The 23,468-nt window shown below is 45.7% G+C and overlaps 1 protein-coding gene across 4 annotated transcripts in view; it reads left to right on the top strand.

Moving 5' to 3' along the window:
* Nucleotides 1-23,468, top strand: part of LOC145510005 (uncharacterized) — a 287,812-nt gene that overhangs the window by 53,036 nt on the left and 211,308 nt on the right. For 2 of the 4 annotated variants that reach the window (XM_081499944.1, XM_081499935.1), the window contains 3 exons: nucleotides 3,895-4,003; nucleotides 4,111-4,181; nucleotides 5,304-5,372. In XM_081499944.1, coding sequence (XP_081356070.1) covers nucleotides 4,166-4,181; nucleotides 5,304-5,372 — 85 coding nt within the window. In that variant the 5' untranslated portion in view covers nucleotides 3,895-4,003; nucleotides 4,111-4,165. Of the gene's footprint in view, nucleotides 1-3,894; nucleotides 4,004-4,110; nucleotides 4,182-5,038; nucleotides 5,202-5,303; nucleotides 5,550-23,468 lie in introns of those variants that run through there. The other 2 variants (XR_014056612.1, XR_014056614.1) reach the window with 2 other exon arrangements.

Here is a 23,468-nt window from a genome sequence, read left to right as displayed (position 1 = left end):
CAAATAAAAAGTCAGGGAGAGATAAACATAGGGACCTATACATTCTTATTTTTCAATGCCTCTTTGAACATTGCTTTCCCTCTCTTGGTGATGGATTTTGACTCTGGTTATAATAACAGTATCTCTTAGAGAAAATATTTTAAAAACTCTAAGACCAAGAGAAAGCAGGAATTAAGAATCGACAAATTTGTCCTGATTTTTCCCTCCTTATTTTATATATCTGAGTGGTTTTTCTCTCGAAATCTGATGAATAAGTTTTCGTTTTGAAGAATAGTCATGCATTCTTTGGGTTATTTAGTTTGCAGCCAGGTATGTGAAGGTGGTAATAAATTACATGTATGCTTAGGTGTCAGGAACATCCATGGTATAATCGAGTGGATGCCAGAGATCAGGGCTTTTAATTTAATCTCCTGTGTCAAGTACTGTACAGTTCAGTTCAGTCATTGAGTCGTGTCTGACTCTCCAAGACCCAATGGACTGCAGCACTCCAGGCCTCCCTGTCCATCACCAACTCCTGGAGTTTACACAAACTCATGTCCATTGAGTCGGTGATGCCATCCAACAATCTCATCCTCTGTCGTCCCCTTCTCCTCCCGCCTTCAGTCTTTCCTAGCATCAGGGTGTTTTCAAATGAGTCAGTTCTTTGCATCAGGTGGCGAAACGATTGGAGTTTCAGCTTCAGCATCAGTCCTTCCAATGAATATTCAGGACTGATTTCCTTTAGGATGGACTGGTTGGATCTCCTTGCTGTCCAAGGAACTCTCAAGAGTCTTCTCCAACACCACAGTTCAAATACATCAATTCTTTGGCGCTCAGCTTTCTTTACATTCCAACTCTCGCGTCCATACATGACTACTGGCTTTGACTAGATGGACCTTTGATGGTAAAGTAATGTCTCTGCTCTTTAATATACTGTCTAGGTTTGTCATAACTTTTCTTCCAAGGAGCAAGTATCTTTTAATTTCATGGCTTCAGTTACTATCTGCAGTGATTTTGGAGCCCAGAAAAATAAAGTCAGTCACTGTTTCCACTGTTTCTCCATCTATTTGCCATGAAGTGATGGGACCAGATGCCACGATCTTAGTTTTCTGAATGTTGAGCTTTAAGCCAAGTTTTTCACTCTCTTCTTTCACTTTCACCAAGAGGCCCTTTAGTTCCTCTTCACTTTCTGCCATAAGGGTGGTGTTATCTGCATATCTGAGGTTATTGATATTTCTCCCGGCAATCTTGATTCCAGCTTGTGCTTCCTCCAGCCCAGAGTTTCTCATGATGTACTCTGCATGTAAGTTAAATAAGCAGGGTGACAATACACAGCCTTGACGTAATCCTTTCCCTATTTGGAACCAGTCTGTTGTTCCATGTCTAGTTCTAACTGTTGCTTCCTGAGATGCATACAGATTTCTCAAGAGGCAGGTCAGGTGGTCTGGTATTCCCATCCCTTTCAGAATTTTCCACAGTTTGTTGTGATCCACACAGTCAAAGGCTTTGGCATAGTCAATAAAGCAGAAGTAGATGTTTTTCTGGAACTCTTGCTTTTTTGATGATCCAATGGATGTTGGCAGTTTGATCTCTGATTCCTCTGCCTTTCCTAAATCCAGCTTGAATATCTGGAAGTTCACAGTTCGCGTACTGTTGAAGCCTGGCTTGGAGAATTTTGAGCATTACTTTACTAGCATGTGAGATGAGTGCAGTTGTGTGGTACTTTGAGCATTCTTTGGCATTGCCTTTCTTTGAGATTGGAATGAAAACTGACCTTTTCCAGTCCTGTGGCCACTGCTGAGTTTTCCAAATTTGCTATACGACCAATGGAAATATCTCAACTTAAGGAAACTTGACATGTGAGACAGTGTGTTACATGCCCTAGGGGATAAAAGATATGTCAGACATATTCAAACCCTACAGATATGCTATAAGCAATCAAAAAAGGGAAAAAAAACACCTTTTTTTCAAAAATGGAAAAATTGTATTGCAAAAGTAATTCACGGCCATAAAATTAAGTTAGAAATAGACTTAGTATAAAGACTGAAATGTCTAATTCTCCATCCCTCATCCCAGAGATAGACACTGTTAAGAGTTTTGTTGAGACTTTCAGAATTTTTATGTGTATAGTATAATACATGTGTATAGAAATGTGTATTTTTATGCAGTGGGATCATATTATATATATGGTTCTTTAACCTCTGTCAGTGCATATAATTATCTTTGCTTTATTTCTCACTGGCTGTGTACTATTCCATTGTATGTGTGTATCACACTGCCTCATATTGACAGTGGGACCCAGTTCTCTGAGTTTTTTAAATTGAAGTATAGTTGATTTATGTTGTTTAGTCACTCAGTCATGTCTGACTCTTTGCGACCCCATGAATTGCAGCATGCCAGGCTTCCTTGTTTTAGGTGTACAACCTAGTGATTCAATATATTCATAGATTATACGTTATTTAAAGTTCTCATAAAATAATAGCTGTAAGGCAATGGCACCCCACTCCAGTACTCTTGCCTGGAAAATCCCATGGACAGAGGAGCCGGGTAGGCTGCAGTCCATGGGGTCGCGGAGAGTCAGACACGACTGAGCGACTTCACTTTCACTTTTCACTTTCATGCACTGGAGAAGGAAATGGCAACCCACTCCAGTGTTCTTGCCTGGAGAATCCCAGGGAGGGCAGAGCCTGGTGGGCTGCCGTCTATGGGGTCGCACAGAGTCGGACATGACTGAAGCGACTTAGCAGCATTCCTCTGTGATGTACAATATGTCCTTGTTGCTTTCTCTGAGATATTTTTTACTCCATTAGAAACAGTGTTGTAGTAAATATCCTTGTTCATTTATTCATTTATTTATTTTTTGCACTTGTTAAACCAACTTCTTAGGAAGATCAGGGAAAATTTCAGAGAAGTGGACCTTTAATAGAGCCTGGAGGATGGTGTGGCATAGGCAAGGATGGAAACCACAAGATGTAGGCTAGGGTCTGTGAATAGATGTCTTTGGGTGAAGTGTAGATTTTGTGGTTTCCATCTTGGGCAACTGACTCACAATAAAAAGTTAAGATGAAGGGGGAGTTTGCAAAAGAACATCAAGTTCCTACTGTTTAGACATTTTGAGTTTGCAATAATGCCATGATGCCTAAGAAGAAATATTAGATGTGGGAATGGAGGGTGTCAGGTAGATGGGAACCACCAGAGAGGAGGAGGCATCAGCTTCCAGGAAGCACTGGGAAAGCCATGACACACAAAAGAGACATCATGAAGGATGATTCAGCAGGGCTTGGGGACCGACTGGATGTGACGGAAGTCAGGACACCCTGTTTCCTTATCTAAAATATGGGGGACAATAATTTCGTCCCTCACGGTTAGTATGAGCACTAAGCGAAATAACAGGCAAACTTTTCATAAGTAACAGTTATTCCTGTAATACCATTTCATTGGGTTATGAACTTTCTCTGTAGTCCCCCAAATAATGGTCATCCCAGCAGGGCTCTAGGAGTTGTTCGTTTATGGAACAAAGAGGGTGGATTACAATGACCTTTTCAGGGAGCAACTGTGAAGTCACCGAAGGGGGTTGGCTATGTTTTCCCAGTGATTCAGTGGAAACTTAAGAGTTTAACTTAAGAGTCACCTCCAAAGATGTGAATCTGGTCTAAATACTTTGGGGCACTTTCACATCTGTGGTTACTGAGTTAAATTTTCCCTTTTATCTATTTCAACACCCCCTATCCCACCCCACTCCCCACCAAATTACAGAGATTTGTTTTTGCTTTTAGAGCAGAAAGGAAGGATGGGAAGACACATTCCAAATATTTAGTTAGTTTCAAAAGTATGTGTTATTCAAAGCACCTTCAAGTACTAGGTTTCTTGAAATAAGAAACTCTATCATCTCTCTCTGCTGTGTTCCCTTGGCAGGAACAGTAACCATCTACTTCAAGTGCAAAACACTCAGCTCTTTGCAGGGAAAGAATAACAGCCCGAGAGTTGGGAGAGGAGAATTCCAGGCTCAGCTGTCCTCATCCAGGTGGGAAGACTTCTCTGCGCCTCATGATCCTGATCAGTAAAATGAGAGGGCTGAACAGGAAGCCTTTAGTCCCTTGTTGGTAAGAAAGCACAACCTCTTGTTCACAGATCCCTTGTGAGATTGATGGGGCAGTAGCATGGGCCTTGTTTTGCAGACTTGGAAATGGGAAACCCAAGAGGTGAGTGACTTGGCTAAGCAGAATGTGATTTCCCTCCTCAGAGATGAGATCAGAGCTAGTGTCTGCCAGCTGATTTCTAGCAGCAAACACTGTCTTCTGAACAACTCTGCCTTTGATTGGGATGGAGACTTTTAGAAGGTCAGGGATCTGCTTCCTTCATGTGGAAATCACCTCCCATCCTTTGGCAGCCCCCATTATTTCTTTCCTTCCCACTCACACTTTTTACTCTTTATTCCAGCCACCCTGAACTACTTTGAGTTCTTCATATGGCCCCACTCCCTCTCACCTCCTGCTCTTTGCCTAAACTGGGTGTATTTTTCTTTTGTCTTGGAGAACTTTCTCCCATGAACCTTTTTCCCTAGTTAACTCCCCCTCCTCCTTCAGGCTTTTGTTCTGTCCTTGTCTCTTTCAGATAGCTTTCCCCAACTCTCCCTCCAAGCTGTGTTAGAGATACTTTCTCTGAACTTTTCTAATCATTGTGATGATAGTATTTACCACCCTGCAAGGTAAGTGCCTGTTAACTTACCAAAGTATATGAAAAATACACTTGATGGTTGTCCCCAGATTTCAATGGCTTCAACCATGTAAAAGCTTTTCTTTCATGTAACAAAAAAATGTAGAAATATGCTCTCCAGAGTCAATGTGGTAGCTTAACAGTCAACAGGGTCCAAATCCTTAAAGCTTGGTGCTCCAGTGTCCTTAATGTTGCCTCATGGTTCCAAGATGGCTGTTGGAATGCAAGCCATCACATCCATGAAAGGGGCAGGAAACAAAGGAAATATCTACCAGATGAGTCAGCCCCCTTTATGAAACTTTCCTATAAGCTCTACCAAAAGTCATCTACTTGCCTATCCTAGGTTGGTAAATACAGTTTGTCAGTATCCTGAAAAACACTGGATGCTCTTGGGAAGGTACAGGAGAGAGGAGCTGTTTGGTAAACAATCTGCATCTCTGTCATCTAAACTACTCAAGATGTGGGAGGCCATCCATGTCAGTCTGTGAGCAGACAAGTGAGGAAATGTAAGAATTTATGAAATTTTATAACAGCTTGACATTGACATGATGTGGTATCTATCCACAATTATAGACAGTAAAGCAGTAACATTTGATTCTTTTCCACAGAGTTTGAGAAGCCCTACCTGCCACAGGTCCTCTATCTTCCCCGTAAGACTGCAAGCATCAAGAGGGCAGGTAAGCTTTGCTCTCTGTTCTATTCATGGGTCCTGCTGCTATAACACCTAATGAAGAGGTGGTCACACTCACCCGTGAGTCTGGATGATGCCAGAAACTCAGCCTCTGTGCACTGATGCTGAATTGAATCTTGGAGACAGAGTTTGGGGTGAAATATAAAAGAATAGAAAAAAAAAATTGCTTTATTGCTTTGCCAAGCAAAGGGGGACACAGTAGGCTCCTGCTCTTGAAAACTGTATGTACCTACCCAGGAGGATTTTTTGAGGAGTTTTATAGCAATAGTTCAAGGGTAGGGTTGCTGATAAGATTAAGATGTGTGCAGGGCCTGCACTCCTTTAATCTGGTCTCAGGTCACCTTCTTGATGAGCTGCTCTGGTTCCTTTAATCTAGTCTCAGATGGTCTTCTCTGGCATGAAGACCGCTGACATCTTCCATTTATAGAAAGTTAATTCTATGAAGAACTTAAAAACATTGTTATGTGTATCATTTGAGGCTGAGGACCCTGCCCCAAGGCTGCACTACTGTTTCTTGGCTACTCCTCCCTTGACTCTGCATCCCCTCCCTTCCTGGATTAGCAACTGTTCAAATCTGTGCTTTGAAACTCAGGGAAGGTCATAGAGGTTGGAGTCTGTTCCCTATAAGAAATGGGGTTACAGCTTCTGTACCCAGGAACCCCATAGGGTCCTGCTGGGGCTTCAAGGCTAAGCACTGATTCATTTGTCACCATCTGATTCTTGCTCAGCTCATCTGCTCAGACGTGTCTGAATTTCTCTCCTCTCCTGTCCCTTCATCATCTCGTGTTCTTGCTTCTCTCTTGCCCTACTGTCTGTATCTCTATGATCCCTCTTTCTCTTCCAACTCTTGAATATGCCAACTCAGCCCTGAGCCCTCCACTTCTCTCTTTCCACACCTTCTCCCTGTGGGCTTACCTACTTCATTGGGTTTCCTGCTCCTACAGGAGAAAGACCTCCAGATCTTGGCCTCAGGCTGAACTCTCTCTTGGCCCCTGGTATCTTCCAGGTGCTTGCTGGAGTGGGTCCAAAAGTGAAGTCTCTCTTCTCCTAAGTTAGGCTGACTTCCCAACTCTTTCCCCAGAAACCAGTGGGATTTGACAAAGACCCAAGAGAGGCCAAGCCTTGAGAATGGATAAATCTAAACATTTGGGGAAGATAGGATGTGCTTCTACATATGAGCAAAGGAGGCTCCCCACGCTTGGACCAGGCCAAGAGGGGCCTCTCCTGTAGGCCTCTGGGAAGGTGGTGCAGGCCCTGCTTGTGAAACTAGAATGCTTTCTGTATTGGGGAGGGAGGTGTGATTGAAGATACTTCCTCCCTCAAGGATGACCCTTCATCACAGTGAGCAATTGCTCTTCTCTAATTAAGTGCAAAGCCCACCCACTGTGAACTCACTCCCCAGGTCTGTCCAGGACTGCCTGGGCCTTCTCAGCTTGCTTCACAATCGATAGCTCTAGAAAAAGGAAGCTTTATTCACTGAAATCACAGATCAATGAGACAAGATTTGCATATGAGCTTAGTATATAAATCCTGGGGTGAGGTAATAATTTTTTTCACCTGCTATCTCCTGATTTTCCCTCCCTTTCTGTTGTCTCAGTTCATTCTCCCTTCTGCTCTTTTGTCCTTCTCTTCACTGATAATGTCCTTTCCTTGAAGACTCCTACTTTCCCCACCCCATAGCCCTGGGGCACTATGCACTTCCCCCAGGCCCTGTGTGATGATTATCTGTGAATTTGCCTCCTTCCACCCAACCCTGAGGAAAGAGATACTATTTCTCTCTGGGTGTCCAGAGTGAGGGCTTCCCTGATAGCTCAGTTGGTAAAGAATCCGCCTGCAATGCAGGAGACCCCAGTTCAATTCCCCGGTCAGGAAGATCCCCTGGAGAAGGGATAGGGTACCCACTCCAGTATTCTTGGGCTTCTCTTGTGGCTCAGCTGGTAAAAAATCTGCCTGCAATATGGGAGACCTGGGTTTGAGACCTGGGTTTGATCCCTGGGTTGGGAAGATCCCCTGGAAAAGGGAAAGGCTACCCACTCCAGTGTCCTGGCCTGGAGAATTCCATGGACTGTATAGCCCATGGGGTTGCAAAGAGTCGGACATGAGTGAGTGGCTTTCACTTTCACTTCTCCAGAGTGAGCTGGGTGTGGGGGTTTGGAGGCTGCCTCATGGCCTATGCTCAGCACTGTTCTTTGAACCCATAAATCTGTTTATTGAACAACCTCTCCTGTTCCTTTCTTTCTCCGTTCTTTTCTCTTCTCTCTCCCAGCTGCTTCTCCTTTCATTCACCTTCCTTAAGAGGAAGATTCCTACAGGTACCTTGACAAGGAGGAGCTAGTGTGTGTCACCACGGTTGGGACTTCCCTGTCCCAGAGGCCAAGGGATCACCTAGGACAATTAGGGATCATTTCCCTGCATGGCAGTATGACCTGTGTTCCCCAATATTCTCCCTTACTCCCAGGGGACTTGAAAGACCTGAAGAATATTTGTGCCCTTCTCTTGACTGAAGGCTTTGAAAGCTTCTCTTAGACAGAGAGGTGGAAATGATGTGACGGAAACTCCAAGAACCTGATCCCAATGAGTCTCTCCAGAAGATAGTGCCCATAGGATTCTTGGGTTTCTATTTTCTGTCTTAACTAAGAAGTTGAAATGTGTGTACTCTTTCAAAACAGATACAGCTTTTGCCTTTATTTTTGGCAGTTTAATCATGTTTTGTTGTAACTTTCTTTTCCTTCCTCTGGGATATCAAAAACTTGCATTGGCACATTTGGGGGTCCTCTTCTCAGTGTGATACTTATATTTAGAGATAAGTGATTGTTTAAATAAAAGTTGGCATGGGTAACTGCCAAGACAACTTCCCGCATCGTTAGAGACGAGTCCAGATTGGAACGGAACCTGGGGTCCCATCTTGTATGCTGGCTGGTCAAGATCAGAGGCTCTGGTGCTTTGTACTTGTGACTTACAACAGTGGTGGCCACTGATGTTCCTGTAGTGTGTCATTTACAATGTGCCTCCATTAGGATCTTATTTGAATCTTGCGTCAATGTTCCTAAGGTCGGTTGTAATCACCTACATCATAGGTGAGTGAGTTGAAGGTCAGATGTTATGTACTGAATAACTTGCCTGTGGTTCCACAGCCAGGAAGCACTTCCTAAGGCTCAAACCCACTTTTTGCTGCTAAATTCCTTGTTCTTCCCACTGAGCCACATGGTCCAGGTATGAGCTCTGCTCTAGGGTGATGAGTGTCATGGAATTCATGGGATGGTTCTTGACTGCCACTGCCCTAGCTGTCAGTGTGAGAAATAGCTCCTGATGAAGTTCACTTTTCCTGGGAGAGAAGGAAGGTGAATGACGTGCAAATAGCTGAACTTCCCTGCTCCAGTTTCCAGAAAATGCTGCCAGGGCCCATGGATAAAGACCACTTTAAATCCATCCCAGTCTCTCCTCTTCCTGTGCCTACCTTCTCTTCCTTGCAGCCTCTCAGTACTGCCTTCCTTCTGCCTCTGGCTCTCTGGGCATCCCAAAGCCTATTAATACCCATTGTTGCAGTCAAAAATATTGTGCAGTTACTCTTCTGTCCTAACCTTTGCTGAGAAAGAATCTGGTTAATTAACATTGATTGCAATCCACCAACTGCAAGTAAAAATCGATCGCTAGGGTCCCTAATTTGAATGTACTTCTCTCTGCTTATCTCTGGTGGGAAAGAGAGAGGCAAAGAGGGTGAGAAATGAAAGAGGGGAGAGGACAGAGAGTATTTCTTAAGCAGTCCAATTTCCAGTGCCCCTGGTGAGGGACATTAGTGATGCTGCTGGTCTTTAGATCTTGCCCACTCGCCTTCAGCGTGGCCATTTTTCAGTGTGACGTCTAATTGCCACAAATAGTCACTGTGCCCATTTGGGCCTTGTTCATAGCTCCCTACTTTATTGAGAGAGGAGTGCTAGTATTGATTCTGGATGGCCAGGGAGAGCACCAGAGAATATTAGTAAGGAGCGGAGAGAACACAGTACATAAACTTTTATGACATGATGTCAAGCTGGATTGTGAAGACATAAATGAAAAGGACAGCATGCTCTGTAATTACCACAAGCACACGTCTTCTCTCTGCTGGGGAAGGCGGCCCGGGCTGGCTGGGGCAAATTGCAGAGGGGGATGAATTGTCCAGCTCACAAAAACAGTGGCCCGTAGTGGTTGCTCCGCATGGTTGAGAAAGAATATATGGAATGTAAAAAAAAAAAAAAAAAAAGCCCTTCTTGTTGTGTGTGGCAGTGTGGTCCTGAGAAAATTGTGTGGATTCTAATGTCAAGTCTGTCACTGACTGTTAGCCATGTGACAGTGGGTTAGTCACTTAACCTCTCTGAGCCCCAATTCCCTACAGGGTGAAAGAGAGGTAATTATAACTACTTTGCAGGGATGATGTAAAGATTAAATGAGATAATGCATGCAAACATTTCACATGGTACTGGAAAATAGCAGGCTCTCAGCATAGTTGGACTTTCCTGGTGGCTCAGCTGGTAAAGAATCTGCCTGCAGTGCGGGAAACCTGGGTTTGATCCCTGGTTGGGAAGATCCCCTGGAGAAGGGAACAGCTACCCACTCCAGTATTCTGGCCTAGGGAATTCCATGGACTATATAGTCCATGGGGTCGCAAAGAGTCGAACACGACTGAGCAACTTTCATTTCCACTTTCACTTCTTTCAGCAGATAGTAGATATAATCATCATTATTCATTTTTTGATTCAATAAATATTTATGGAATATTTGCCCTATGCCAGCACTATACTTGATGCCAGAGGTAGATGGGCACCCCAGGCTCATGGATCTCACAGTTCTATGGGTGAGACAGACATTAATTAATTATCAACCCAAAATGTTAGAAGCTGGGAAGAAGACCATAGTGCTACATGACAAGGTGAGTGAGATTGAGGGCAGGAGCAGAAGGGGGTGACAGAGGATGAGATGGTTGGATGGCATCACCAACTCAATGGATATGAGTTTAAGCAAACTCTGAGAGATAGTGGAGGACAGGGAAGCCTGGCATGCTGCAGTCCATGGGGCTGCAGAGTCAGACACCACTTAGTGACTGAACAACAATAACTCCTGTTCCTGCCTTTTCAACACTCACATTTATTTGTTTATTATCTGTCTCGCTCACTGAGAACAGGGACTTGATTTGTTTGATTCACTGCTCTGTCTCCATTGCCTAGAAGCATGAATGACATAGTGAGTGGGCACTCAGCAAATATTTACTAAACCAATGAATAGCTATATACCCAGAATACAGAGCAAGAATTTGTACCTGACTTTTAAGAGCTTATAGTCAAATGAGGTACAGAAGAAATGCATAGTATTTAAGACTCAATGAAATCATTATCAAGTTTAGCTACCAAATCACAATGGAATGTGTACCTAGAAAACTCTCTGCCTGGACACTGGCATCACATACCAGCATGGGCCAGATGTCACACGGTCAGTATTTAGTGAGGAGTAAGGAAAGGCAATGGAAAGATAATGTAAGTGGTTGTCCCTTCTGAGGTTAGTGGCTGTTTCACCCAGTGTGAGTAGTTAGTCAGGGTAGGTTGACTTATTTAGCCAACAATGCCCAATCTCAGCAGTGAGGTCAACACAGGGACTCCACTAAACTAACTATTCAGAACACAGGCTCTGCTGGTCGGGTCTTAGGTGCTCCAGTGGAGCTTCCTTGTCCAGCTGGCAGGTGACTCACTGCAGCAGCCTGGAGCCTGCCAGGGAGCTGGTTCTGGCTCACGTGAGCTCTGGTTCACCTTGTGTTGGTGAGACGTCACGCGGCCAATGCGGGGCGGACTGGGGAGTGCAGACAAGTGGTGTGTTCAAGAGGGGGAGCTGGTGGGCACCCTATGTCTCTACCTCCATGAGTTCAGCAAACTCATGGAGACCCAACTGTGTGCCAAACACCGGGTTCCAACATGGCCAGACCCCAGAGCCCTCCAAGAGAATCCCATCTAGTGGGTAAAACGTGGAACCAAATCACAAACGGCAGGTATTAATAAGGGCCATAGTAGAGGGACAGCAAGTACAATAGCAATGTAGAGGAAGAAGGAAGTTATTCCACACCAATTAAGGGACAGTTGCAGTGGGCACAGTCAGACTGGAAAGGAGGTTAAGACTGTAATCTCTGGGATGGTGAGATAACTAACTGTACACTGTAGACTTGTGTTCCCCTCCTGTGGTACAGGCTAGTGACAGGTAAGCAGCTGTCCAGGGTCTCCATTTCACAGATCTCCTGGTGAGGTTTCACTAGCTCTGAACAGCGAAGTGTCAATCAAAAGGATAATGTTTACCTCTGGGTCAAGTCGGGAAGGAAAGAGGTGTTCTTTATCCGTCTACTCATTCTCCACCCACTGGCCAAATGCTGATACTCAGAGTTACCTTGTAAGCCTCATTTGGGAATGGCAGCGCTTCTAAATGACTGGGGAACAACCTCCCCCTAACACCCTGATGCCCTAGAATGACCTTGGACAGTACATGAATGAGAAAGAAAAGTGTTATTGAGTTTAAAATGTTATATATTTTGGAAAACAGTGTGATAGTCTCCTACCAGCTTAAAAATGTACCAGTCCTATCTTCCAGCAATTCTACTCCTAGGGATTTACCTAGGAGAAATGAAAACATATGTCCACAAAAAGACTTGTGCTAGAGTATTTGTATCAACTTTAGTTGTAATAGCCAAACACTGCAATCGGTCCAAGTATCTGCCCGCAGGTGATTGGGTAAAAACATTGTATACTGCAAATTCATGTATGGAATATTCTTTGACAACAACTATTAGGTAAAGAATGAATTACCGGTATACTCAACAACATTTGTAAATATTGAAAACATTTTGTTGGGCAGAAGGAGCAGGACACAAAAGAGTACATGCTGTGTGATTCTTCTGTGTAAAGTTCAAAGCAGACAAACTAATTTGTGGTGACAGAAATTAGGACAGTAGTTGCCTCTGGGAGAGAGAATTGGCTAGAAGCAGACATGAGGGAACGTTCTGAGATGTTGAAATGTTAAGATTGGAAACACTGAGTGGTGGCCTGGTTGTGTACATTTATCCAAAGTCATCACTTGGTACCCTGAAGATCTATGCATTTCATTGTATATAAATTTTACTTTAATGTTAACTAAGCCAAAAAAAAGTGTTCAGGCAAAATGAATGGATAATTTTGATTAAAGTGTAGGGTTCTAGATGGAGGGATAGGAGTAGAATACAGTAGTATTAGTACTTAGTATAGAATGCTAAGTAGTATTCTAAGACTGGTAAACAGGTGGGCTTCCCTGATCGCTCAGATGGTAAAGAATCTGTCTGCAATGCAGGAGACCCGGATTTGATCCCTGGGTTGGGATAGTCCCCTGGAGAAGGAAATGGCAACCCACTCCAGTATTCTTGCCTGGAGAATCCCATGGACAGAGGAGCCTGACAGGCTACAGTCCATGGGGTTGCAAAAGAGTCGGACACGACCGAGCAACTAATACTTTCACTTTTCACTCACAGTAGCATGGAAGACTGGTATACATTTTGGGCTTCTAATGCCAAAGGAGTTGAATTTTATTTCCTAAACAATAGGGTGCCACCCCAGGCTTTTGAGTAGTGGAGAAACAAGCTCATGGGCAAGTTTTGGGCACGTAAGTGCTTGTGTGTGGAGGAGGGAAGGGCAGGATGAGTAAGGTGACTAGTCACCTTAGGAGCCAGGGCCCCATGAGTTATACGCAGACTGGAATTTCCCTCTGCACGTATGCAGTGGCCAGTCCAGGGAACCAGCCCGGAATCTAGTAGCTGTGCTGGCCAAAGGTCGAATTGTGAAACAAACAGTTTCTTTCATGCAGAGAATATTTTAATCCCTATGACTCTTTAGTAAGATCAAGCCTTGTGTTTTGATTGGAAATGATTTCTATTATTAGTTACTATTACTACTCTTGGACTGTTGAATGCCAAGGCTTGGGAGGAGCTGGGCAAGACCCAGAGAAAGAAATAGTCTATGAAGTTTGCATTTTCCAGAGCTCAGCAGACAGGCCCTCAGCCTTGCAGCTAGTCATTTTACACTCATTCACTCACACCTTGGGCTGTGTCCTTCAGTTTGCGTCAGAGACCAAGAACCTGGAAGCAGTGATGGTAGAACCACAGGGCAGAGTTTCAGAGGGTGAACAGATACTTAGCCCCGTACTCAGCAGCTCATGTGTTCCTCAAAAATCCTAGGAAAGACTGTGGCAGAAATGCCCCATGCCATCCTGAGTTATCACCTAAATGAGCCTCCCGTATCTCTTGAGGGCCCAGAAAAGATGAAAGAACTACCAAGTCAGCTTGAAAAAAACTCTTGTTTATTAAGTCAAACACTGCCTAGGTATTTTCTGAGTACTGACTCTGTGTGGGCGCTTGGCCATAGAAGTAGGTGAGACACATGAGGCTCTTCACCTCTTCTGACTCCCTCCTATCACCCAGCAGCATCTCCATGTCAAGTATTTTCCATAACAGTCTTGAATTTATGTATTTAGATCCTTTTCATCAGAGGTGATTCATGAAATATCAAACCAAACGTGACCTTATTTTAGTACCATTGTCAGATTTTTCTCTTAAATACCTCCAGGAATCAGAACAACGAATCCTTTGTCAGTCTCTGAAGCAGAGTCTCAGAAGTAGTCATTGTAGTTGTACACACCAGGTGCTCAATAAGTGCTGAAACTGTGCCTAACTGGGACTCTCTGGAAGGTAAACCAGGTAGCTGCTTCCCAGGGTCCCAGTCATCCTGGCTGTGATGCCCCAGGGGGCTCTCATCCACGCTGACTGGGGATGTCCAGCAATTTCATGGTATGAGTTCCCAGTGAATTGCTGCAATGTTTGCAATCTCATGGTACCAGGGGTCTTTCAATGGTCTTTGGGGTGGGAGTGGCTCTCATGTAGTCTGCCAGCTGTCCTGAATGCGCAATGCTCATCAGCTTAGAAGTTCTTCAGGGGGTCCTTGCTTTGCCCTGAACAGCAGAGGCTTGGACATGAGGAATCAATCTTCCTGGAAGCTGCAGATGGTCAGCCTTCCTTCCAGACTCCCCTGGAGGCAGGACCGATTACCAAAGAAAACCGGCTTTCTCTGCCAGGGAGACCTGTGTTCCCACTCTGGGCAAGTCTGTGGACCTCAGAACCTTTGCCACACATGGGCCTTTGCCGGGAAGAGACAGCAAAGCAGGAAAAAAAAAAAAACAAAAACAGCTCTGGAGGCAGAGAGGCCTAGGTTTGCATCCTGGCTGTACTGTTTACAGGTAGTGAGACTTGATCTATTACTCCAATCCTCAGTTTTCTCATCAATAGATAGAGGTAATAATAGTGGCGACTTGTATTAGAATAAGTGGTACTGGGTGCCATAACCAACAACCTTGTCCGGGTTTGGGTGGGCTCCAGGAGTTGGTGATGGACAGGGAGGCCTGGCGTGCTGCGATTCATGGGGTTGCAAAGAGTTGGACACAACTGAGCAACTGAACTGAACCACGAGAAAGGTTTATTTCTCATTCATGCAGAGTCTAACATGGATGGTTTTGACAGATAGCTCTCCTGGGTGGCTCCTCTATGAGAATGGATTCAGAAGTCAGGATTCTCTCCATCGCCTACCTCTCCTGTTCTAGGGACATGAAGTCCTGTGTTTCCAGCATTGGGACAGAAAGAGAGAGAGAGGATATCAACATCTTTAATAAGATAATCCAGAACAAAAACTGTCAGTACCTTTGCTCACAAAATGTGCAGAAATACAAGAGGCCAATGAATCATCTTCCCAAAGTTTGCAGCTTGAAATTGACCTCGATGGGAGTATTTATATCTCAGAAATCAGCAGATGCTACAACTGAGGACCATTCCCCAACTGGCCGTTAAACATTTCCAGGAGCATCCCTGGTCCCCTTCAGCTCTGAGTTAGATGGGCATCCTGAGGGCTGAGCACCCTCCTCAAACACTTTGTGTCAAATGATGTTTGAGAAAGAAGTGATCCTATTTGCAAGTCTGTGCAGAAAAGCAGGTCCTGAGGAGCAAAGAGAACAAAGTATGGCCTCTACCAGGAGTCACATTCTCTTCACAGCCTCTGGAGGCTGCAGGCCTGTCACTAAGCCATACTTTATCTCAGTGACAAAACCCAGAGCTGTGCCCGTGGTGCCCATGACATCTCACCTTCTGAACCCTGGAAGCAACACTTGCAAAAGTCATGGGCTCTCTGCCTGAGCTCTCGAACCTGCCTCACAGTCTTCCTGTCTTAACTGCTACCCCAGCGATCTCCAGACCAGCAGAACTGAGAGCTTTTCAGCAGTTGGGAAGCTCAGCAAAAGGCTCTCTTTTACAACATCCCCCATATAGAAGAGCTGTCTTCTAAAGATAATTATGGGTCCTACAGTGCGTGCACCTATGCACATTCCCTGTCTCCTAATATTCACATTTCCTACTCTTGCCATTTTCTTTTCTGAGACCTCTGGGAACCATTAACAGGATTTTCCTGCTCCCCAGGATTTGCAGGAGAATGCAGATGGGCCCACAGTGGCCTCAGTGACGTCTAGAAGGATGTGATAGAATTTGCTACTGGAACACTTGCTTTTCTTACCTGTGGCGAACATTCGTCATCACTCCCCAAAATAGCACAGGCAGAACCAAGGCTTCTGGGTCTCTGGGCTGGCTTTGGCCTGGACCTGTGTTTGCTGGGTAGAGAGGGCTGGGGTTAGTTTCACTCACCGTTCCAGTGGAGGAAACGCAAGGTTCAGTGCCTTTCTATTTGTTTTCACAAACTCAATGGGACCACCTCCCTCCCTACTACCACCCAGTTTGCAGTTAGACCCTCCCCAGACCCTGGAACACAGCCTCACGCAGCCACAAGCTCCAAATGGCAGTGGATGAATGGCCAAGTCTGCAGTGATGTCAACGGCCTGTGCTGAGGCCAAGGAAAATATGCGGGGGCCTGGGATGGCTTCATCCCTGGACTTGTTGTAACGCAGCTGCGAGTCGTAAGTTTTCCATCTGAGCAGACAGAGTAAGGTATATCTGAATTAGACTCAAAACCTAGCATGCTGTCTTTGGAAGCCTTGCCCCCTCCCTTGACTCCTCACTCTCCTTGAAGAACCACAGTTCTCCAAGCAAGTGGAGCTTGAAGGGGCTAGAGATGGAATGTGAAGTAGCTAGAACTGTCGGTAATTTGGAGATTTGGGGAAAGAAAGCTTGAAGTCCACAAGTCATGGCAATGTGGGGTGGGAGTAGGGGGCAGTGAGCAGGCAGAGCCAGGGGGTGTAAGAGACAGAATTCTGGAATTCTTGACATACTGCTGAGAGTAGAGACAGCTGTTTTGATCATTCAAGCTCCTGTGCCTACTTCTTCCTGATTTATATAAGTTGTTCCAAGTTGTAGTTCCTGTTTTGAAGGGGCAGAGGCTTGAGTTGCTTAAAATCATGGTTCCAATCTTTCACTTGCCGCTCCCCATGAAGACGCAGCCAGCGGGACTCTGAGCACCCTACTCCTCCTTCAGGCTGCTGGTGGTGGAGCCATCTCCATGGTCAGTAATTCTCCTTTTGAATCTGCATCACACAGATGCAGCCCCAGGGGGACCATCCTTAAGTACCCAAGCAATGCATTTTATGGATCAAATGACAAGTGGAAACTGAATTGTTTTTCAGAGTCCAGCAAGGCCTTGGAGCCTGGGAGCAGTTTAGCATGACTCCCTGGCTGCCCCCTCCTCCTCCTCCCCCAAGTCTCTCTGAATTGCTCCAGCAGAGTGGAGGTTGAAGAAAGTAGGGTCTATGTGGCCTGACAGCCTGATGGGCTGCAGGGCCTTTCCTCCCCCACGCTGACCGGGGCTGGCTGGACACAGCCAGCCATCACCAGCATCGCTGCCTCCCCCTTTCCTGCTATAACCCCACCATTACCGACACTTGGCTCGCCTTTTATGACTGTGTTTATACAGCAAACATACTTCGGAAAAAGAAGAACCCTCCCGTGGCTGCTGGCCATTCCACCTTGTGGTTGCAGAAGCAAAGCAGGGCTGGGCCTGATCTCTGGATGCCACAGAGTCCTCCCCAGGGTACCCGGGTGCTCTGAGACAGTTGGGCCTTTGACGCACGTCTCCATCCTCTCTTCTGGGTTACCTGCCACCATGAGATGATGCTGGGGCTTTGAGTCCCCTGGGGAAGGTTCAAAGCTGAGCCACAAAGTCAGAGACCTATCTATGTTTGTACATATAACACCTATTTGCTTCCCTGACCAAGAAGAAAACCTAAGAGCTTCCAGCTCCTGAGAACATAGTAAGTGCTCCCCAGACTTTGTCTCTTGTCATTATCAAGGTTCTGCTGGGTACTGTCTGGGTGCTTTGCGCGTTTTTTCTAATCTTTACGCCATCTTAGCAGGAAAAGTACCATTAGCTTCATGTTAGAGGTTTGGCTTAGAAAAGTTAAGTAACTTGCCCAAGATAACAGAGCTAGGCAATGTTAGAGGCAGTCTAACTCCGAAGTCTAGGCTCATTATAGGAAAACCTCCAGCCTCCTCGTATTTTCTCTCATGCATGCATGCTAACTCACCTCAGTCATGTCCAACCCTTAGTGACCCCATGGACTGTAGCCCGCCAGGCTCCTCTGTCCATGGGATTCTCCAGGCAAGAATATTGGAGTGGGTTGCCATTTCCTTCTCCAGGGGATCTTCCCGACCCAGGGATCGAACCCACGTCTCCTGAAGCTCCTGCATTGTAGGCAGATTCTTTACCACTGAGCCACTGGAGAAGCCCGATATTTTTTCTCTGTCCTCTGTTTTTTCTCTGTCTTGATGGCTGCACAGGGGCTGACCACTCAGTCCTCAGGGTCCACGAGCCCTCGGCCTCTCCTTGGAGAGCAGATGCCTCCTGGTTTCTCCTTCCCTTCATCCTGTGTACTCGCCTCTGGGACTCTTTAAAGAACCCCTGCTGGTTTCTGAGCAGCAGAGCTGTGACGAGTAGTGGTCTGTTGGCCAAATGCCCTTTCCAACTCTCCTCATGGACTTGTTGAAAATTCAACTCAGTCAGTGTGGGGTTGACTTGGGCTTCAGAGTGTTGCCTCCCAGGAGAGGCCTTTCCACTGAACTGACTGCATCTCCACGTCCTTCCCACCTGTACTGGGTGGTGAGACCCAGTCGGCCCAGAGAGGCTTAGCAGGCCACGCTCCAATAGCTGTGGGCATTGGGAAGATGGCCAGTGAGCAAGGAGGCCAAGGTCACACAGTTGGGCCCTGAAGAATGGATCTGAGAAGGGAGGCAGCATGGAGGGCTGGAGTCCACCCAGAGAGTCCATCTAGGACCTCAGAAACCATGGCCACTGCAGCCACTGGGGTTCCAGGTCTAGTGGTCTTCTAAGAAGCAGAGGAAGAGAGAGAAGTCTGTGACCCCAAGATCTGTGGAAAGAAGGAGACATCTCTCACCATTTAGTACCAACATTCTCTCTTTCATGGTGTGGTCTTCAGTTTGGCCAAAGCTCTGTATGTGTGTGTGTGTATGTGTGTGTGTGTGTGTGTCTGTGCGAAGGCCATTACATGCCCAGAGCTCAAACCTCCTATGTCTAGAGTGTGGCTAGGAATTCTCCAACGTAGAACCTGTGGCATTGTTTGGTGGGAGCTAGCCAGGGCAGCCCACAAATCTGTAGTGGAATAAAAGAATGACTGTGTGAGGGAATCCATGAGTGACTCAATGAACAGATGAGATGGGAGACCTGTGCTGGGCTCTTCTGCTCGTCCTTCTCCATTCTCTCTGTATACAAATTCCACATGCTACCTCGATTTATACTTCCTCAAGGAACACAATTTGGATCAACCTATCAACAACCCTCAGATACAGTATCCAGGGTCATTACCAAGGTGAATACCATCTCCATGGCCTCTTCCAGGCAGTCTCGAGCAAGCACTGAACTGAATCAGGAGTCCCACACTTGAGCTCCAACTTGGTTCCCAGTTAACTATGCGGCTTTAAGTAGAACTCCTGCATTTTCCAGGCATTAGCTGGTGCCTCTGTCAAAGGAGGGTGGCCTAGGTGGTCTAGGGGCCATCAAAGTATGGTTCTCTGTAAGTGGCCTTTGAGTGAGCCACAGCCATCACACCCCTGGCCTTTGGTGCAAGAAACACAGTCACTGAAAACCATAGACTCTTTTGAGGCTTCAGCTTAATTATCAAGTATCTGAAGCTTGAACCTTATCTTCCTGTTTATGGAAAAGAGGCACTGAGGGAGCCTAGCACAGTGCCTTCAGGCTGGCAAACAGGTCTGTCTTTGGAGTTGTAACAGAGAGTGAGGGAAGAGTGATGGAGATGTGAGAGGAAGAAGGCCCAGGCTGGAGGGCAGTTACAGGGCAAGGCTCCTCTCAGAAAGGCAAGGAGAGCCCAAAGCAGGCAGGGTCACTGAGGAATGTCAGGTGGCGAAAGAATGTGGCTCTTCTGGGCTCTGGGACAGAGAACAACAGGCCTTTTAGTGCTGCAGCATTCTCCTCTCTCCTCTCTCCTCCTGTAAACACCACCCCGGGGAGGAAGGGGGAGAAGGGTGAGCTGGGGGTTCCTCCATCCTGTGTCAGTGGCTCCGTACCGAGTTGATGATTCAGATGATTTAGTGATGATAAAAGAGTCAATGAGACTCTGGAGGAAAAGCACAGCTTACCAAAAAACCTCGCAGGGAGTCTAGGTCAGTTAGGGAACAGCATCTAAAAGTAGAAAGGCCATGAGAAACCTGCAGACTGGGCTGCGGGCCTGGCATTTGCAGGTGCAGCTACCAAGGAGCCTGAATCGCAAATCATCTCACTGGTGAGGGCTGAGGAGCTGTGAGGAGGGCAGGAGAGGACGGGCTAGGTATGCCAGGGCTGAGGAGCCCAGCCTCCGCCCCACAAACAGCAGATGTCCAGGTGACACCTCTCCCAGAGTGGGTGCTGCCTAAATTGTATGCTTCAGGGCTGACAAGCAGATCTTCTGTTTTCCCTAATCCCCAACTCCTAATAACCTTCCTACAGGCACCTGGAGTTCTGTCCAGGTGTGGAAAGCTTTATCACTTAGGGAATTCATGATCATAAGAGAAAACTCTTCTTGAGCACAAACTTTGCCAGGAACTACACTCAGTACTTCGTAGATATTGTGTTAGTCAGGGTTCTCCGGAGAAACAGAACAAATAGGAGATCTATCCATCCATCCTTTCATCCGTTTGTCTATATCCATCTGTCCATCCATCCATCCATCTAGAGATGGGGAGAGAGAAAGATTTATTTTAAGGAATTGGCTTGCACAATTGTAGAGTCTATCAGGCCAGTTGGCAGGCTGGAGACCCAAGGAAGAGTTAATATCACAGTCTTGAGCTCAAAGGCAGTCTGGAGGCACAATTCCTTCCTTTTCTGGGGATCCTCAGTCTTTTCTTGTAAGACCTTCAATTGATTGTATCAGGCTCACCCACATTTTGGAGGATAATCTGCTTGACTCAAAATCTATTGATTTAATCTGCTTGGCTCAAAATCTGCTTGGTCATAGTGCTTGACCAAGTCACTGGGCATTATGGCCTAACCAAGATGTTACATAAAATAAACCATCACACAAACTTTATTTCTTTAATTCTCTGTGCCTGGATAGGTGCTAGAATTATTTTAAATCTTGTAACTAGGTTAAGCACAAATCGTGTTTTCCTTAATCCTCATTTATAGGCCTAAAGGAGATTAAAGGAAGTTAACAAGTCACCAAAAATAACACATCTAGTAGGCAACAGAGCAAGGACTCATGTTCAGGACTGTTTGATTCTAGAGCCCACCCCTAGCCACTGCACTGCACTGCCTTCCTGCTTTGGCTCCCAAAGTGACTCTCTTGCTCATTCCCCTTTTAAATATTTGGGAGTATCTATGATAAGTAGGACATGCTAGTGAATCAGGCTGGTCAATCATCTCCTATCCGTGGGGTCAGGAGTTTTTGACCTTTCCTATTGAGAACACTATCACTTGACTAGCATTAAGGGGGATGCCCAGCATTGGGGGTGGTGCCACCTGCACAATTTTGGTTTCTATTTTCTTTTATATTCCACTGCAAAAGTACTTTCATTCCCAGAGCATTGCCTCTCTGAGACTCTTTTACAAGGCCATCCACTCCTGCCTTCCCTGCCCAGAGTCAAGGCCCCTTTGCTCTCCTGCCTGTGCTTCGAAGCCTGGGCATCCTTCTTCTAACTCCTAATCAAAGGTAAGGAGAGAAAAGGAGAAACTTAAATTCCCATGATGAGCCTTGAGAAATGATGGATTTAAATCGGAAGGCAAAAATGTTTTCCAGCTTCAGGCCCCCTAGAGAAGGATGAAGAGCCCAAGAAAATGAGGCAAGAAAGAAATCATCTGCCTGTCACTGTCTGCCAGCCTCCCCCTCACATGGCTCCTTCTCCAACAGGGTCTCTGGTCTCTTCTCCCTCGGCTTCCACCTTTTGTGTTGACCTGGATGAAAAGGCAATGACCACCCTGATTCCTATCAGCTGAAGTCCCTCAGCCCATACATGCACAGGAGACGAATGGCTCTGCTCACTACAAATCATGATCCTGACAAGATGCTCACCAAAAGTCAAGTACGCAGCAACTGTTGAGACTCCCACACTCTGTCTGCCATGGAGGAATTTGCCTAATAAATTTCCTTTCCACTGTGTGAGGGAGAAAGGGAAGAGAGAAGCCGGCCAGCTTGGACAGGAAGCCCTGCATGCTGACAGTGCGGTGTTTGCTGCTTTGTTGGATCTCCCTTGTTCAGCACCAGCTACCGGCCCTTATTCAGCATCGGCTCCCTGGTAGTGCCCCACACTGGTTGATGGAAGAGAAGAAAGGCAGACAGATGTTGCTGTTCAGGTTTCAGAGTTTTAGGAGCCACTGGCTCCCTGAGATTCTAATACCACAGGTGTTTCTCAACCCAAGCCAAGAAGGTCAAGTTACAGCAGTAGACAACCTCATTATGGGCAGAGACATGGTGGGGTGTGGGCTTCTCGAAGTAGCTACTTAGGTCTATGTAAATCAATTGACTGGTCTTATCTTCTGCATAGAAACCTGAGTTTCCTTTCCATTTTCTTTATCAGAGAACTTATTTGATAGCATTTTATCCGAATAATGATGTCTCCAGGAGGATTTCTCTGATCATAAGATCCACTCTCCTTACACTTACTCTTAAGGGTAAGACAAACATAGAACCATTAGAAGATTCCCCTAGTGGCCAGCTATCTCATTGCCATGAGCTGGTTACAACATGGAAGAGTATTTTGCCCTGTGAATACCTATTAAGAAAGGTAGTTACACGAACTCTCTCCACTTGTGTAGGAGGAAAATGCAAAAGAAGAAGAAAGTGTCTTTCAAAACAACTATTTGCTAAAGAAAATGGTGTGAGCAGGAAGGCTGACACATGAACCAGGACCACCAAATTTTCTAGCCTCACAACATATGGGTTAAAATGGAGGATAGCAGGAAACTCATATTTCCACTGATACTTGGAAAAGAAGGCTATTCTCTATTAATTACTTGTTTTTAGGTCTTTCCCTGCTTTCCTACATTCCTCTCTCTTTCCTTCTTCCCTTCCTTCCTTTTTTTCTCCCTCCCTTCCTTCCTTCTGCTTTCATTTCCTTGGTGAAACTAGAACAATATCACCATGAAATAGAACAATGCATAAAATAGAACAAATAGAAAATAGAACAATGCAATGAAATAAGTAAGAGGAAAAAGATCACTAGCTTCCCTGGTGGCTCAGTGGTAAAGAACCCACCTGGCAATGCAGGGTCAGGAAGATCCCCTGGAGAAGGAAATGGCAGCCCACTCCATTATTGTTGTCTGGGAAATCCCATGGATAGAGGACTAGGCCAGCCATAGTCCATGAGATCACAAAAGAGTTGGACAAGACTTAACGACTAAACAACAAACAACATCAAACAAAACTGCTTAGAGTAGGTCTGGAATTTATGCTGGAATCTTCATGTTACAGGACTACGTCACTGGCCTTGAAATGTGTTGAACTGGATTATCTTTGAGTGTGAGTCTGAGAAACAGAAATTTAAAGCTAAATGCATCCCATATAAAACCATGTAGTCCAATTCCCTTTTCTTCTAACAAACAAGGCAGCCAAGGCC

Source organism: Giraffa tippelskirchi, chromosome 1 (assembly GCF_054371585.1).
Source record: "Giraffa tippelskirchi isolate mGirTip1 chromosome 1, T2T-mGirTip1v1.2.pri, whole genome shotgun sequence".
NCBI lineage: Eukaryota > Metazoa > Chordata > Mammalia > Artiodactyla > Giraffidae > Giraffa > Giraffa tippelskirchi.
This window is presented reverse-complemented; position numbering and strand designations above follow the sequence as displayed.